Source organism: Lissotriton vulgaris, unplaced genomic scaffold (assembly GCF_964263255.1).
Source record: "Lissotriton vulgaris unplaced genomic scaffold, aLisVul1.2 SCAFFOLD_997, whole genome shotgun sequence".
Taxonomy (NCBI): domain Eukaryota; kingdom Metazoa; phylum Chordata; class Amphibia; order Caudata; family Salamandridae; genus Lissotriton; species Lissotriton vulgaris.
Genome location: NW_028246765.1, coordinates 142171 through 156490, shown reverse-complemented (window position 1 = coordinate 156490; position 14320 = coordinate 142171). Strand labels below are relative to the sequence as shown.

The 14320-nt window shown below is 48.5% G+C and overlaps 1 protein-coding gene across 1 annotated transcript in view; it reads left to right on the top strand.

The window, feature by feature from the left end:
- Nucleotides 1-3437: 3437 nt before the first annotated feature.
- LOC147665748 (uncharacterized) overlaps nucleotides 3438-14320 on the top strand; it is a 135810-nt gene continuing 124927 nt past the window's right edge. Inside the window, exon 1 of the mRNA XM_086949547.1 lies at nucleotides 3438-3628. Within this exon, the coding sequence (XP_086805673.1) occupies nucleotides 3438-3628 (191 nt within the window). The remainder of the gene's footprint in view (nucleotides 3629-14320) is intronic.

Sequence of the window (14320 nt, the reverse complement as noted above, 5' to 3'; positions counted from 1 at the left end):
AGATAATGCTCCTACTGTCTATCAAGCCATCTCGAAGTTGCACAAGATCTCCGAATCCATACACGTGGATGTAGGGGATTGGACGCTACTTGGTTGGTTTTGGGGCCTGGTGTCGACTTGGGGTTGGAAGATTCTGACGATCATCGGGGTTGTGGTAGTGTTCCTGTTCACGTGTTGCCTTTGTGTGCAGTGTGGTCCTGCCTTATGTGGCCTCTGTGCTACAACGTGTATGAGACAACCATCTGTTACCAAGGGGACTCGGTTGGACAGAGCTATGCTACAACGACATCTTGATGGTCTGATGAATATCGAGTATGATTCCGACTAGTGCTTGCCTACATGAGGGCAAAAGGAGCGTCTGAGGTTCCGTGACAATTGTAAGTGGTGTTTTCGACTCGCACGAATATGGTCGAGTCTAGTATCTATGAACCGCAAATGACGAGTTTTGTAAGTGTGCGCAGTTTCGCTGTGCTAACTTACACCGTTCGTTTGTTATGTGGGTTTGTCATCTGTACCCACGGGTTCCATCTTAGATACGGCATCCATTTTGTCTCTTGCCCTCAAGTAGCCAGCGAACGGACGCTGTCCGCTTCGCGACCCTGGGACTCCCAAGATGTTTGCGGAAGACACATGTTCTTTGAAAGTGTCTTTATGACGAGGGGGATGCTACTGTAAGGCAGATGGCGCCGCTCGAGGCTCATCTTGCCGCACGGGCTTATTGTCTCAGTTGTGCATCTCATTAGGCGCGTCCCTTTGATGCCTGTATCTCGTGCTTCTCGACACTCCCCTTTTACACCCTTTCCGATCTCCCCACTGTCTCCGTCTTCCTCTGCACCTGTCTTCGTTCCTATTTCGATCTACTTTACTGCTGATTGGAATTTGCTAATGGTGGGAAGATGGGTTTTTACAGTTGGGAACCGCCAAATGTTTCCGCACTTATGTTCCGGATCTTGTGTGTTTCAAAGTGATCTAAGCGACCCCTCTGAGAGCGACTTGTGGGAACCAGGTTGTAAACTATTGTGTATCATGTTATCCTATGGGTAGAAACTGTATAAAAGGAGCGATCCACAAATACAATTTGAAGCAGTCTCCCCGAACTACACTCGATGTACTTCTTGTGACTTCTGTGTTCCCTGCAGTAAATAAACCTTGACTCTTTGACGCCGAAGGAAGTGTCCCGTGTCTCTGTGATTTGTACGCCGGAGCAGGTTACCCACGAAGGTTTCAGGTGTTGTGCCCTGGCACCGCTGGGTCCAAAGAACCCAGTCCTTCAGTGCGGCACTCAACCGTTAGTCCAAACCCTCTGTACTAGTGCAGCACTCAAGCATTAGTCCAAACCCTCTGTACTAGTGCGTCACTCGAGCATTAGTCCAAACCCTCTGTACTAGTGCGGCACTCAACCGTTAGTCCAAACCCTCTGTACTAGTGCGTCACTCGAGCATTAGTCCAAACCCTCTGTACTAGTGCGTCACTCGAGCATTAGTCCAAACCCTCTGTACTAGTGCGGCACTCAACCGTTAGTCCAAACCCTCTGTACTAGTGCGTCACTCGAGCATTAGTCCAAACCCTCTGTACTAGTGCGTCACTCGAGCATTAGTCCAAACCCTCTGTACTAAGGCGACACTCAAACATTAGTCCAAACGATCTGTACTAGTGCGACACTCAAGCATTAGTCCAAACCCTCTGTACTAGGGCAGCACTCAAGCATTAGTCCAAACCATCTGTACTAGTGTGTCACTCGAGCATTAGTCCAAACCCTCTGTACTAGTACGGCACTCAACCGTTAGTCCAAACCCTCTGTACTAGTGCGTCACTCAACCGTTAGTCCAAACCCTCTGTACTAGTGCGTCACTCGAGCATTAGTCCAAACCCTCTGTACTAGTGCGTCACTCGAGCATTAGTCCAAACGATCTGTACTAGTGCGACACTCAAGCATTAGTCCAAACCCTCTGTACTAAGGCGACACTCAAGCATTAGTCCAAACCATCTGTACTAGTGGGGCACTCAACCGTTAGTCCAAACCCTCTGTATTAGTGCGACACTCAAGCATTAGTCCAAACCCCCTGTGCTAGTGCGGCACTCAACCATTAGTCCAAACCCTCTGTACTAGTGCGACACTCAAGCATTAGTCCAAACCCTCTGTACTAGTGCGACACTCAAGCGTTAGTCCAAACCCTCTGTACCAGTGCGTCACTCGAGCATTAGTCCAAACCCTCTGTACTAGTGCGGCACTCAACCGTTAGTCCAAACCCTCTGTACTAGTGCGTCACTCGAGCATTAGTCCAAACCCTCTGTACTAGTGCGGCACTCAACCGTTAGTCCAAACCCTCTGTACTAGTGCGACACTCAAGCGTTACTCCAAACCCTCTGTACTAGTGCGGCACTCAACCATTAGTCCAAACCCTCTGTACTAGTGCGTCACTCGAGCATTAGTCCAAACCCTCTGTACTAGTGCGGCACTCAAGCATTAGTCCAAACCCTCTGTACTAGTGCGTCACTCGAGCATTAGTCCAAACCCTCTGTACTAGTGCGGCACTCAACCGTTAGTCCAAACCCTCTGTACTAGTGCGTCACTCGAGCATTAGTCCAAACCCTCTGTACTAGTGCGTCACTCGAGCATTAGTCCAAACCCTCTGTACTAGTGCGGCACTCAACCGTTAGTCCAAACCCTCTGTACTAGTGCGTCACTCGAGCATTAGTCCAAACCCTCTGTACTAGTGCGGCACTCAACCGTTAGTCCAAACCCTCTGTACTAGTGCGACACTCAAGCGTTACTCCAAACCCTCTGTACTAGTGCAGCACTCAAGCGTTACTCCAAACCCTCTGTACTAGTGCGGCACTCAAGCGTTACTCCAAACCCTCTGTACTAGTGCGGCACTCAAGTGTTAGTTCAAACCCTCTGTACTAGTGCAACACTCAAGCATTAGTCCAAACCCTCTGTACTAGTGCGGCACTCAACCGTTAGTCCAAACCCTCTGTACTAGTGCGGCACTCAACCGTTAGTTCAAACCCTCTGTACTAGTGCGGCACTCATCCGCTAGGCCAGAATCCCTGTACTATTAACCTTAGTGGATGGGCTTTTTATTAACACTGCAGGATCCTTAACTGCTATAAATAAAGCATTGTTTGCTATGAGAGCTCTGGTTATGCAGGATCACCTTACACTGGATTTGCACCATGCAAAGGAGGGCGGAATTTGCAGCGCCATCATGCTTGGCAATGCTGAGCGTATATCCCAGGCACGGATAAGCAGCCCGGCAGCTACAACACTAATAATACAAGCGTGACCATGAACTAACTGAGCTGCAAGAGTCAGGTGTATGGGAAGGAATAGGTTCCATTTTTGATTCTATTGGAAGAGGTTTCCCTAAGATAGGGGAGTGTATATGAGTGTAGGTGGAGGAACTTTAAAACTGCTTCTAACTCCTCTTTTGGTTATGCTAGTTGGCATTGCCTGTGTCTTTATCTTTCTAATCTATGCAAAAGAAATTCATCCATCAGTAAAATGGACAGTGGGCTTCAGAAACAGTCAGCAACGAGAGGACGAAGACATAAAGGTTGGAGAGATGCAACGTGATCTCAATGACGGTCTGAAGGATCTGGGAGAACGCAAGAAGAAAACCCCAAAGTAAATGAATGAAGTGCTGTAATAAGCAGTGAGGTGATGATTACAAAATCATCAGGGGGTTGCGGGAGCCTTTTTCCTTAATGAAAAACCGCTGCGGTGCGGGCGTTCTAAAGGGTGGGAGGGGCTGCGGTGGCCGTTGGCCGACGGCAGCACTGGGGAGGGAGTGCTCCCATCGGGCCTTGGCCGAAAGGAGCACGGAAGGGGTTAAATGCAATAGAAAACTAGCCTACGCTAATACGACTGTGTTTACATGGTCCTCCTTCTTGAACCACTGTCGCAATACACTACGTGACGATCACGACTGTTGTTTTCCTGTTCTCAATAAAGAATTTCAAACTTCACACTAACAACTGAGAGAATTCCCCCACAAGGTTCACAATCAAAGACATCCTAATTGTCCCAGGCGTATGTTGTGCAATGAGCCTAGATACACGCTTGAGTTAACTGTGAGAATGGCGAAATGCAACGTATTCTGTAGTAAAATGTTTCTTCTTGCTTGTTCCTCATTGGTGCAACCTCTGGGAACTGTGCATTTGTGTAGAAATGTTCGAAAGCCATAATCCAAAGTTCTAATTGAAGGGCGTGTTTTCCACTGTACCCGGGAACCCGCTCTTACATGGATCTTTACAAAGTTCCTAATGTTCATATATTATGGGCTTTGCTGCTAAACCTAAGGATGGCGTATTACATGTATCTTGTTATAGGAAGCTGGCTCTCTATATAGAGTACTAAAATGAGGTACACTGGGCTGAGAGTCCAGGCTCCCTCATTGGTTCCCAGGGGCCTGCTTTAACCCCTTCGATGCTGATGACGAGCTCAGCTCGTCATCAGCCACGGGTGACGTGTGCGGATGACGAGCTGAGCTCATCATTTATCGCGGTTATTCGAAAACAGCCGCACAGCGCAAAAATAACCGCAGCAGCGTTGCGGTTAACAATCGCAAAGGGCTGTATTTTGTGATAGTGTGATCAAGCAGATTTGGGTTTATCAGGGGGGAGTGTAGAGCATTTGTTGTACCGTATCCCATCCTATACTACTGGCCCGCCTCAGGGAGGCAGGGGAGGTAGGGCCGGCTCATGCATGGCTGTGTTCGTTTCTCGCAGACAGAAGATTCCAAGTCCACTGCCCACCTTTTAAATCAGAGGTAAGCTCTTTAAAGCAGGGGGTTCCACAGGGCTCTATTTTGAGTCCCACTTTATTCAATCTCTATATGGAACCCCTGGCGAAGTTAGTGGTAGCTTACGGGCTGGAGATTGTGTCCTACGCGGATGATACTCAACTGGTGGTGACACTTTCTCAGCCCCCGGAAGAGGCGGCAGCGAATTTCTCCACTTGTCTAAGGGAGCTGGCTGGCTGGATGAATAACAACTACCTGCGCCTCAACGCGAATAAGACTGAGCTTCTAGTGATAGGGAAGGCACCATCTATATGGTCTTCAGCGTGGTGGCCATCGGAACTTGGGCCTATTCCCAACCCTGCGGAGCAGGTGAAAAATTTGGGAGTACGACTGGACGGTAACCTGTCCCTTGAACATCACACTAGAGGGGTAGCTGGTAAATGCTAAGGCATTCTTAAAAGCCTGCGAAAAACGCTGGACCTACTTCCTATCACCAGTAGGAAAACACTAATGCATACTCTAGTCACTCCCCACTTGGATTACGGGAACTCATTGTACATTTATCTGAGCAAAAAGGGTCTACACCTACTTCAGTGTGTGCATAATGCGGCCGCCAGGCTGGCACTGAACCTCTCCCAGAAGTACTCCGGAAGTCGTGCCTTGGCCACCCTGCATTGGCTCCCTGTCCGTGAATGAATTGTGTTTAAAACAATGTGCATTGCACACCGTATTGCACAGGGAAATGGACCTATATACCTTCAAAAGTTGCTGACCATGTACCATCCTAAGTGGATGCTGAGATCCCTGGGAAGTATGCTCTTCCAGGTTCTGCGTATTTACAGAGCACGGATGGGCGGTCGCTCTTTTAGATACCGGGCCAGTAAACAGTGGAACGCTCTTCCAATTGAGCTCCACATGGAACCATCTGAGACGAGGTTCCGCCAGAAATTGAAGACTTATCTCTTTCCCAAGTTAGTGTAGGTCCGGGGTCTCCCGGCTTATGAGATCGATGCTGGACTGCTATTGTAACTTGCATGGTTCTGTTCTTCCTCAGCGCGGGGACACACTGTTTCCTAGTGTAACCAGGCGCTTTATAATCTTTATTATTATTATTATTACACACAGGGGCATATTTACAAGTCCCTTCGCACTGCCGGTGCGTCATTTTTAATATGGGGAAAAGAGACGTACTGGCAGCACAACAGGCTTGTAAAACCCCAGTCAATAAATGAGACACACACTAAATTAAGAAATTCTAGAGAAATTTAGGAATTTTTATAATAATTTAGACACCAAGAATATCAGAACCAGGTAAATACTTTTTAGTTAGCAATTTTTAGAAATACAGTAAAAATACAGCTGACAGAGTTCAAGCATGAGCCTCGAACACTGTTATGTTGTCCTATGGGCAAAGCATACACTGAATAGATATACCTGCAAACGTTTTACAAGGTTGATCTCTTGGACATAAGGTGGTTAGGGGCCAAGGTCCATGGAGCCACCAGCAGTTTGGTCTTACCAGCCCTGGGTTGCACTGTGCAGAGGTGCTTGGTCTCAATGGTAGCCTCAAACACTGCCATTGAAGTCAATGGAGAAACCTGTTAACAATAAGAAGGCTGCAAGTGGGGACTTGGGGACAGTCTGGCAGAACCAGAAGGGGGTTCAGCTCTTGGTGGTCTCTGAGGCTAGGAGGCACCATCGGTTGACTTAGAATCGGACTATTGTTTGGTGTTTTTTCGGGCAGGTCGCTTGCTTTGGAGGCTCTCACTTCTAGGGGTCGACATGGAAATAGGGACAAAACAGGATAGCAGGGCCACGCTCAATGCTGAACCTGACATCACTCGTCGATAGGTCAGTCTTGACGGTGTTAGTGTCCAGATTGGACAAAAAACACGCCTTGGCTTCTGCAAATGCTCCAGTACCCAGGGTATTGATGCTGAGGGCTCCTGGAGGGTCTGGCACCTCTAAACTCAGTGGAGGGACGGGCCGACCACTGGGAGCCAGGAACATTTTCTTTTGGGCCGCTGCTCCCTCTGGGGACCCGGTGGTCAATAGATCAGTTTACCAGACAGATGTGGCTGGTGCCTTCAGGGTGAAGGAAAGTGGATCCTACATTTCAAGGGAGATGCTGGTTGGCTGGCGAAGTGCTGGCATCACCAAAAGGCTTTTAGGAGGGTGCACAGCTGCTGGACGGGCCGGGTCTTTGCAATTGTCGGGACAGCAGCAGCCAGGCAGGATTTGGTGCCAATTCTGGTACTGGCCCACAGTTCTCACATTGTCAGCTCTTTGCGGTCCTTCTTCTGTTGTCAGTAGAAGAATCTGAGTACCTGGTGTCAGGGCGACCCCTAAATGCTGAATTTAGGAACATTTAGGGGAGTGTAAGATAGTAGCCAATGGGCTACTTACCTCTGGGGTCACTACACCTCCTATACGACCGCTTCCTGATAGGTGTGGGCATAACTTAAAAAAAGAGAGATGACCCCACAAGTTCCAGGGAACAGGGTACTGTAGACCAAAAGTCAAGAAGAATCCCTGGAGAAGAGTATTTACTCACTCACACTAGATATTCTGAGCCTCATTCATAATCACTGGTCACAAAGTAATTTATACCGTTCACAGACTTTTATTAAAAAACATTGGCACATATAAATAAAACACAATTCATTACATAATAAATTCAGAAACTCATAGGTGAGACAACTATTAATACAATAAAAACAACATTAAAAAATAATTTATCAATGTATGAAAATATCCAAAGAAAAGGAAGCACAAATTCAACACATCCTATCTAAGTTAGATTTCAAATAAAGCACATGACATTTAAAACTGGAAACAAGACCCCAACAGAAAAAACACATCTATAAGTGATACTGATTTCAAGATTTGAAAGCCCTTGTTATATTTTGGAACACATCTCCACTTCGCAAATAGACCTGATAACAGAGATTTCCGTGGCTTGAATTCTAAGGAACAAGAAAAAGCGTCAACGCGTTTCGGTGTCTCTGCCTTTTGATAATGGCACACCTTCCTCAGGACAATTTTGAAGTAGTTGGGGTTAACCTCATGTATCCTTTCCTTTAACAGTAAGGTTCCTTGTCTTATGGATGGAGTCAGGACCTCACGTTATCCTGGATATTTAGAATCAACCGTTGGGATTTCCGCGGTCGTTTTAGTCAGATCCCTTGCTCTTTTTTATTTTCAGATTATAATGGGTGCCCTGTCGGGTAGATGGACGATCCTTCGGATATAGGAGGTTCATCTGTTGTAGGGATGAAATCCCTACTGATTTTATAGGGTCGCCTTTATAAAGAATATGAAGAACTGTTCTCAGGATACGAGAGTTTTGTGGCTGGGGCCCCTACTGATGTGGGGGGATGCCGTCTCCCCGTGGTATTCTTTCTTTCAAACGTTCCCCATCTGCTCAGAAATTAGAAGCTGACGTACCCGTGGTCGGAGTAATTCCAACAAACGCGAAGAACGGACATATCCACGTCCAAGCCACCTACCACTATCCAGAGGTATAGATGGGGAACGTTTGAAAGAAAGAATACCACGGGGAGACGGCATCCCCCCACATCAGTAGGGGCCCCAGCCACAAAACTCTTGTATCCTGAGAACAGTTCTTCATATTCTTTATAAAGGCGACCCTATAAAATCAGTAGGGATTTCATCCCTACAACAGATGAACCTCCTATATCCGAAGGATCGTCCATCTACCCGACAGGGCACCCATTATAATCTGAAAATAAAAAAGAGCAAGGGATCTGACTAAAACGACCGTGGAAATTCCAACGGTTGATTCTAAATATCCAGGATAACGTGAGGTCCTGACTCCATCCATAAGACAAGGAACCTTACTGTTAAAGGAAAGGATACATGAGGTTAACCCCAACTACTTCAAAATTGTCCTGAGGAAGGTGTGCCATTATCAAAAGGCAGAGACACCGAAACGCGTCGACGCTTTTTCTTGTTCCTTAGAATTCAAGCCCAGGAAATCTCTGTTATCAGGTCTATTTGTGAAGTGGAGATGTGTTTCAAAATATAACAAGGGCTTTCGAATCTTGAAATCAGTATCACTTATAGATGTGTTTTTTCTGTTGGGGTCTTGTTTCCAATTTTAAATGTCATGTGCTTTATTTGAAATCTAACTTAGATAGGATGTGTTGAATTTGTGCTTCCTTTTCTGTGGATATTTTCATACATTGATAAATTATTTTTTAATGTTGTTTTTATTGTATTAATAGTTGTCTCACCTATGAGTTTCTGAATTTATTATGTAATGAATTGTGTTTTATTTATATGTGCCAATGTTTTTTAATAAAAGTCTGTGAACGGTATAAATTAGTTTGTGACCAGTGATTATGAATGAGGCTCAGAATATCTAGTGTGAGTGAGTAAATACTCTTCTCCAGGGATTCTTCTTGACTTTAGGTGTGGGCATAAACCTGACCCAAAGTTGCTAAGTTCACAAAAATACAAAATGGTGAAACCCTTCCTTCATTGTTCACTTCATGTAGCCCACCTAAGGGGTGTGAGTAGCCTGAGAGGTGACACCCCTTCTGTCTAGCTAATATTCCTGCCTGTTCTGGTGCCACATGGGCTTCAGGTCAGGGTGTGGCATTCCCAGGTCTGGAAGATGCCAGGGTCGCGTCTCAAAGGTGTCAGGGGATTTGAAGCCTCTGGCCTTGAAATGCTAAATCAGTAGCCATCCTGCCAGAGGAGGAGCGAACACCTCCCTCCAGAGCTGTCCTTGTTTTGACCTCTAAAGACACGGCCGTCACCTGCAGGGGGTCAGAAACTTGTCAGTCAGCCAGCACACTAGATACTGGAAGGTTTTTCAGGGGGCACCCCTCAGGCGCCCTCTGGGTGCATGTCATAATAGATCTAGTACTGGCAACAGTACAGATTTATTAAGATTAGGTGTTTGATGCTAAATAGCATGGGTTTCAGTGAAGCCCTTGTATAGCTTGGGAACTCGTAATGACGTGTGCCCAGTACGTATACTTAAAATGGCTTCCTGTTCACTTGAAGATATGTCTTCACATGGAATATAATGCACCCTGCCTTTGGGCTGTAAGGCCTGCTCTAGGGGTCACTTACATAGATTGTATGCAGTGTCTGTGGGCATGGCACACAGGGTGTTTGCATGTCGTGTTTTCACCATGGTCTGCACCCTGTCACGCAGCCTGTGGTGGTAGTCTGCATGGATTTGGTGAGGGCCCTTAGGATGAAACAATAAGTGCTGCAGCCCAAAGGGACCCTCTTTAGTACCCATGTCCTGGGTACCAAGGGTACCATTTACTAGGGACTTACAGGGGTGGCAAAGTCCTTGCCAATTGGGGACAGCTAAACATCTTTGCAGTTTGAAGGGAAAAGGCAGTGGCCCTGGGGCGTGGTTAGCAGGGACCCAGTGCACATCAGTGAAAAAACATGTCACAAAGGGGCGCTTTCCCACACTTTTTGATTCATTTCTTATATAAACTTACCAAACTTTACTGTTGGACCCGGCCTCGTGGCGTGGTCCCACTCCTCCCGCATGGCGGGTCCCGGACTACCTCGACCCCTGTTCCCCGGCCGAGAGCAGCACCATCCACCCTCCACGAGAGCCGCCCCTCCGGGCAGCCCCCAGCTCTCCCCCGTTGAAACTCGGCAACCTCTCCTCAACACCCTCGGCTGGTCCGAGCCCTATCCCGGACCACCATCTCAGGCCCAGACTCCCTCTTGGGCCCTCCACGACCAGGCCTCGTGGCCTCGGCCCGACCCCAGCCGCAGACCCAGCGAAGCCCCGACAGCGAGGCACCACGATCCGACCAGGGGGTGAAGAGACCACTTGACGGATCAATGGGGGAAAGAGTTTCGATGGTCCTCCAACTGTCCCCCGACGCCTGGTTTCGATCGCCCCCAGCCTCCCTGGGCGCTGGCTCCACCCCCCTGCTAGGTGTCTGGACCCGCACATCCCGGCCCCTCCGACCTCCAAGTGCGAGGGTCCGGACATCAAAGGACGCCAGACCTATAACTGGGGCAGCTCCGGAGCAGGTAGGCAGTTGTATCCTGGAGTCGAAAGACACCGAGACTAACTCATCCGCGTGGAACCTGTAACCACCTTGGAGCCCTGCTGGCGCTGCCGCGGCTCATCTCTGCCGAACTATCCTTGGAGCCCTGCTGGCGCTGCCGTGGCCCATCTTCGTGAAACCATCTCTGGAGTCCTGCTGGCGCTGCCGCGGCCCATCTTCGTGAAACCATCTCTGGAGCCCTGCTGGCGCTGCCGCGGCCCATCTTCCTGAAACCATCTCTGGAGCCCTGCTGGCGCTGCCGTGGCCCATCTTCGTGAAACCATCTCTGGAGCCCTGCTGGCGCTGCCGCGGCCCATCTTTGTGAAACCATCTCTGGAGCCCTGCTGGCGCTGCCGCGGCCCATCTTCGTGAAACCATCTCTGGAGCCCTGCTGGCGCTGCCGCGGCCCATCTTCGTGAAATCATCTCTGGAGCCCTGCTGGCGCTGCCGCGGCCCATACCGAAGAACCCCCCAGCTCGAGGATTGAGAGCTGAGCGCAGGGTATCCCTGTACCGGGCTGGTACCAAGACTGTCCCGCTACCCCCTTCCCTCAGAGACTAAGTTTGAGAGGATCCCTGGATCCAGTTATCCCTGTATCGTTACGATAACCTGCCTAAAAGTACTGATAAAAACGTTAAGAGCCTATCTTTGTGTGGTGTCCATCTTTAGGGGGGTTATTGCTCGTCTGTACGATCCTAGGAGAGGAACCTTGCCAGGAGGCCTCTCACCCTTGCTCGGCCAGCCCTAAGATCCTCTTTCCAACATTTACCGTGTGTTTATCATTCATATTGAGAATATTTTACTATTGAATTGGCTGTGAGTGTTAGAGACGGTCCTATTGGGGAGCACGGCGGGGCGTTTGGGGACTACACCCCTCCCGGTCCAGGCACTTGGCGTGCCAAAATAAATACAGGGAGTGCATATTTAACATGGGAAAAGTGACGCAAAAGTGGCGCAAGGTGCTTGTAAATATGCCCCAGGGTTTGGCGCAACAGGGTGGGGGGAGGCGATCAGGGTTTGTGAGCCGGGCTCTTCCAAAACAAAGTTAGCAGGCTTCCTTGAACATGGGCTATCACAATGCAATGAAGGGAAGTGCAGGAAATACAAAACACTCTTCTGACAGACAAGAAATTATTTTCCTGAAATTTCACGTTAAACGTCTATGTTTCCTCCTCACACGCCTTCATTGGCTGCCTTCCTCTCCCTGGTTTTTGGCACCTTCAGCCCTACTCACATCTGACACTCAGCAGTTAAAACACACAAATATGTTGCAAGCAGCAGCTCTGTTCCTGCTCTGCCTTAAATCATCCGGTGCAGTCAGTTACAGATGACTGCTGCCATGCCAGCAAATGTGAAGCCACGTGATCAAACCTTGGCACACATCCGGGTGCTTCTTTTGGGGGGGCCCGGGGAAGGAATGCACGCAGGGCGGGCCTGGTGTCTCGTCGCCAAGTCTGTGTAAAAATATGTATCTTCAGTAGGAAAAGGAGCATTGGAAAGCAAAGCAAGGGCCGGGCAGGCCTGCTGACCCCCCGCACATCTCAGCAGGCCTCTCTCTGAAGCTTGCCCCTTCTCTCCCAGGCCTCTCAGCAGTGTCCCCGGCGCTCTGCATTTGTTGGAATATTCAAGAGTTATCGAAGTCTGCACCAGCTCTTTATTTTAATAACAAGTTTGTATTTTGTAACCCACCAAGCAAGGTTCGCATTTCACCTGGGCAGTGCAACCCGCCACAGATAAATCACACTGCCAGCCCTTAGTATGTTCTCGCTCATATCTTGTCTTGCTTCCACAAACAAGCACTGGCAATGTAAGCAGACTTCTCCAGCTCCGCGCGCCAGTGTCCACTCCTGGCCTCCACTCCGCCAAGGACGTCTATCCCCAGCCATGTGCAGAGGGACGTATGGGGAATTTGACATTACCAACAAGGACAAGGCAAATACAAAAGGAAGGAGTGACATTTTGTCATATCCCACCCATAGCCCCGCCCCTGGCCCCGCCCACTAGCCACACCCCTTATTCAATTTGATGAGTACCTGCACTTATTTTTTCCCATTTAAAGCACTGAATGAAGACTTTGTGGCCAATTCAGCCGCTACAGACTTACCGTTACATTCATCTTTTGGCCATTTCCAGTGCAGTTTAAAAAAAATACATATATGTATATCTGTTAAACTATTTTCCATGACCCCACCATTTTTGGTTGCCACGCCATGACCCCCAATGTAAAGGGTTCACAGACTAAAGTTTATTATTTATTTATCCAGAGGAGCGCAAATCCTCAGCCATTTGGCAGAGCTTTGACCCCATCTCTGAAGATGCCCTTCTCAAGTGCGTACGTGAAACGAAGCCCTCCAACCATTCTCTTGACCCTATCCCCAGTGCCATTGCCATTGACTTCTATACCCATTCTCTTCCCTATTGGACCACTCTGATCAACCTCTCCCTCTGGCAAGGCTCCCTTCCTGCCTCCTTCAAAACTGGGCAGGTCACCCCTCTGCTGAAAAAGCCCACTGCTGATGCGAATGACCTCAACAACTTCCGCCCCATCACTAACCTTCCCTTTCTTGCGAAGATCACGGAAAGATGTGTAGCAAAACAACTCTCCCGTCATATCAAGGACAATGATCTTCTTGACAACTGTCAGTCCGGCTTCATCCAAAACTGCAGCACTGAAACAGCCCTGCTGCAAGCGATTGATGACGCGCTGAGGATACTCGATTCGGGGGGTCCTCTCTTCTAATCCTCCTTGACCTTTCTGCAGCCTTTGACACTGTCAATCACAACACCCTCCTCAATATTCTTCAACAGAGAATGGGCTTGGAGGGCACGGTGCTTAAATGGTTTGCTTCCTTCCTCTCTGATAGATCCCAAATGATCAAAATAGCGGACAGTCTTTCATCTCCTTTTGCGGTGGGTCAAGGTGTTCCTCAAGGCTCGATATTTGCTCCCACACTGTTCAATCTCTATTTAGAACCACTGGGAAACCTCCTAAGCAAATCCGGGATCCACTATCATCTCTATGCTGACGACACTCAACTCTACCTCAAGGTTGCCTCTACTCACGATCTCTCCATCCTAAGCTCCACTCTGGACTCCATTCAAAACTGGATGTCAACTCATCAACTGATTCTGAATCCCTCCAAAACTGAATTCCTCCTCTTCTCCTCCTCACTCTCTCCTCCCCCGGTTCAATCATGGATGGATCAGATGAATCTACTAAACAATAAACCCATCATTGTCGACAGCGCCAAATCCCTTGGTGTCATACTAGACAAAAAACTCAATCTAATTCCCCACATCAATTCCATTGCAAAATCTGCTCGATACCAACTGCGCCTTCTTTGGGGAATCCGTCGCTTCTTCCCTGAGCATGACCATAAAACCCTGGTGCAATCGCTGGTCCTCTCCAGACTAGACTACTGCAATTCTCTTCTTACTGGCCTCCCCAAATCCCACTTGTCCCCACTTAAGTCTGTTTTCCACTCAGCAGCTCGTTTCATTTATGGGGCCAAAAGAAAC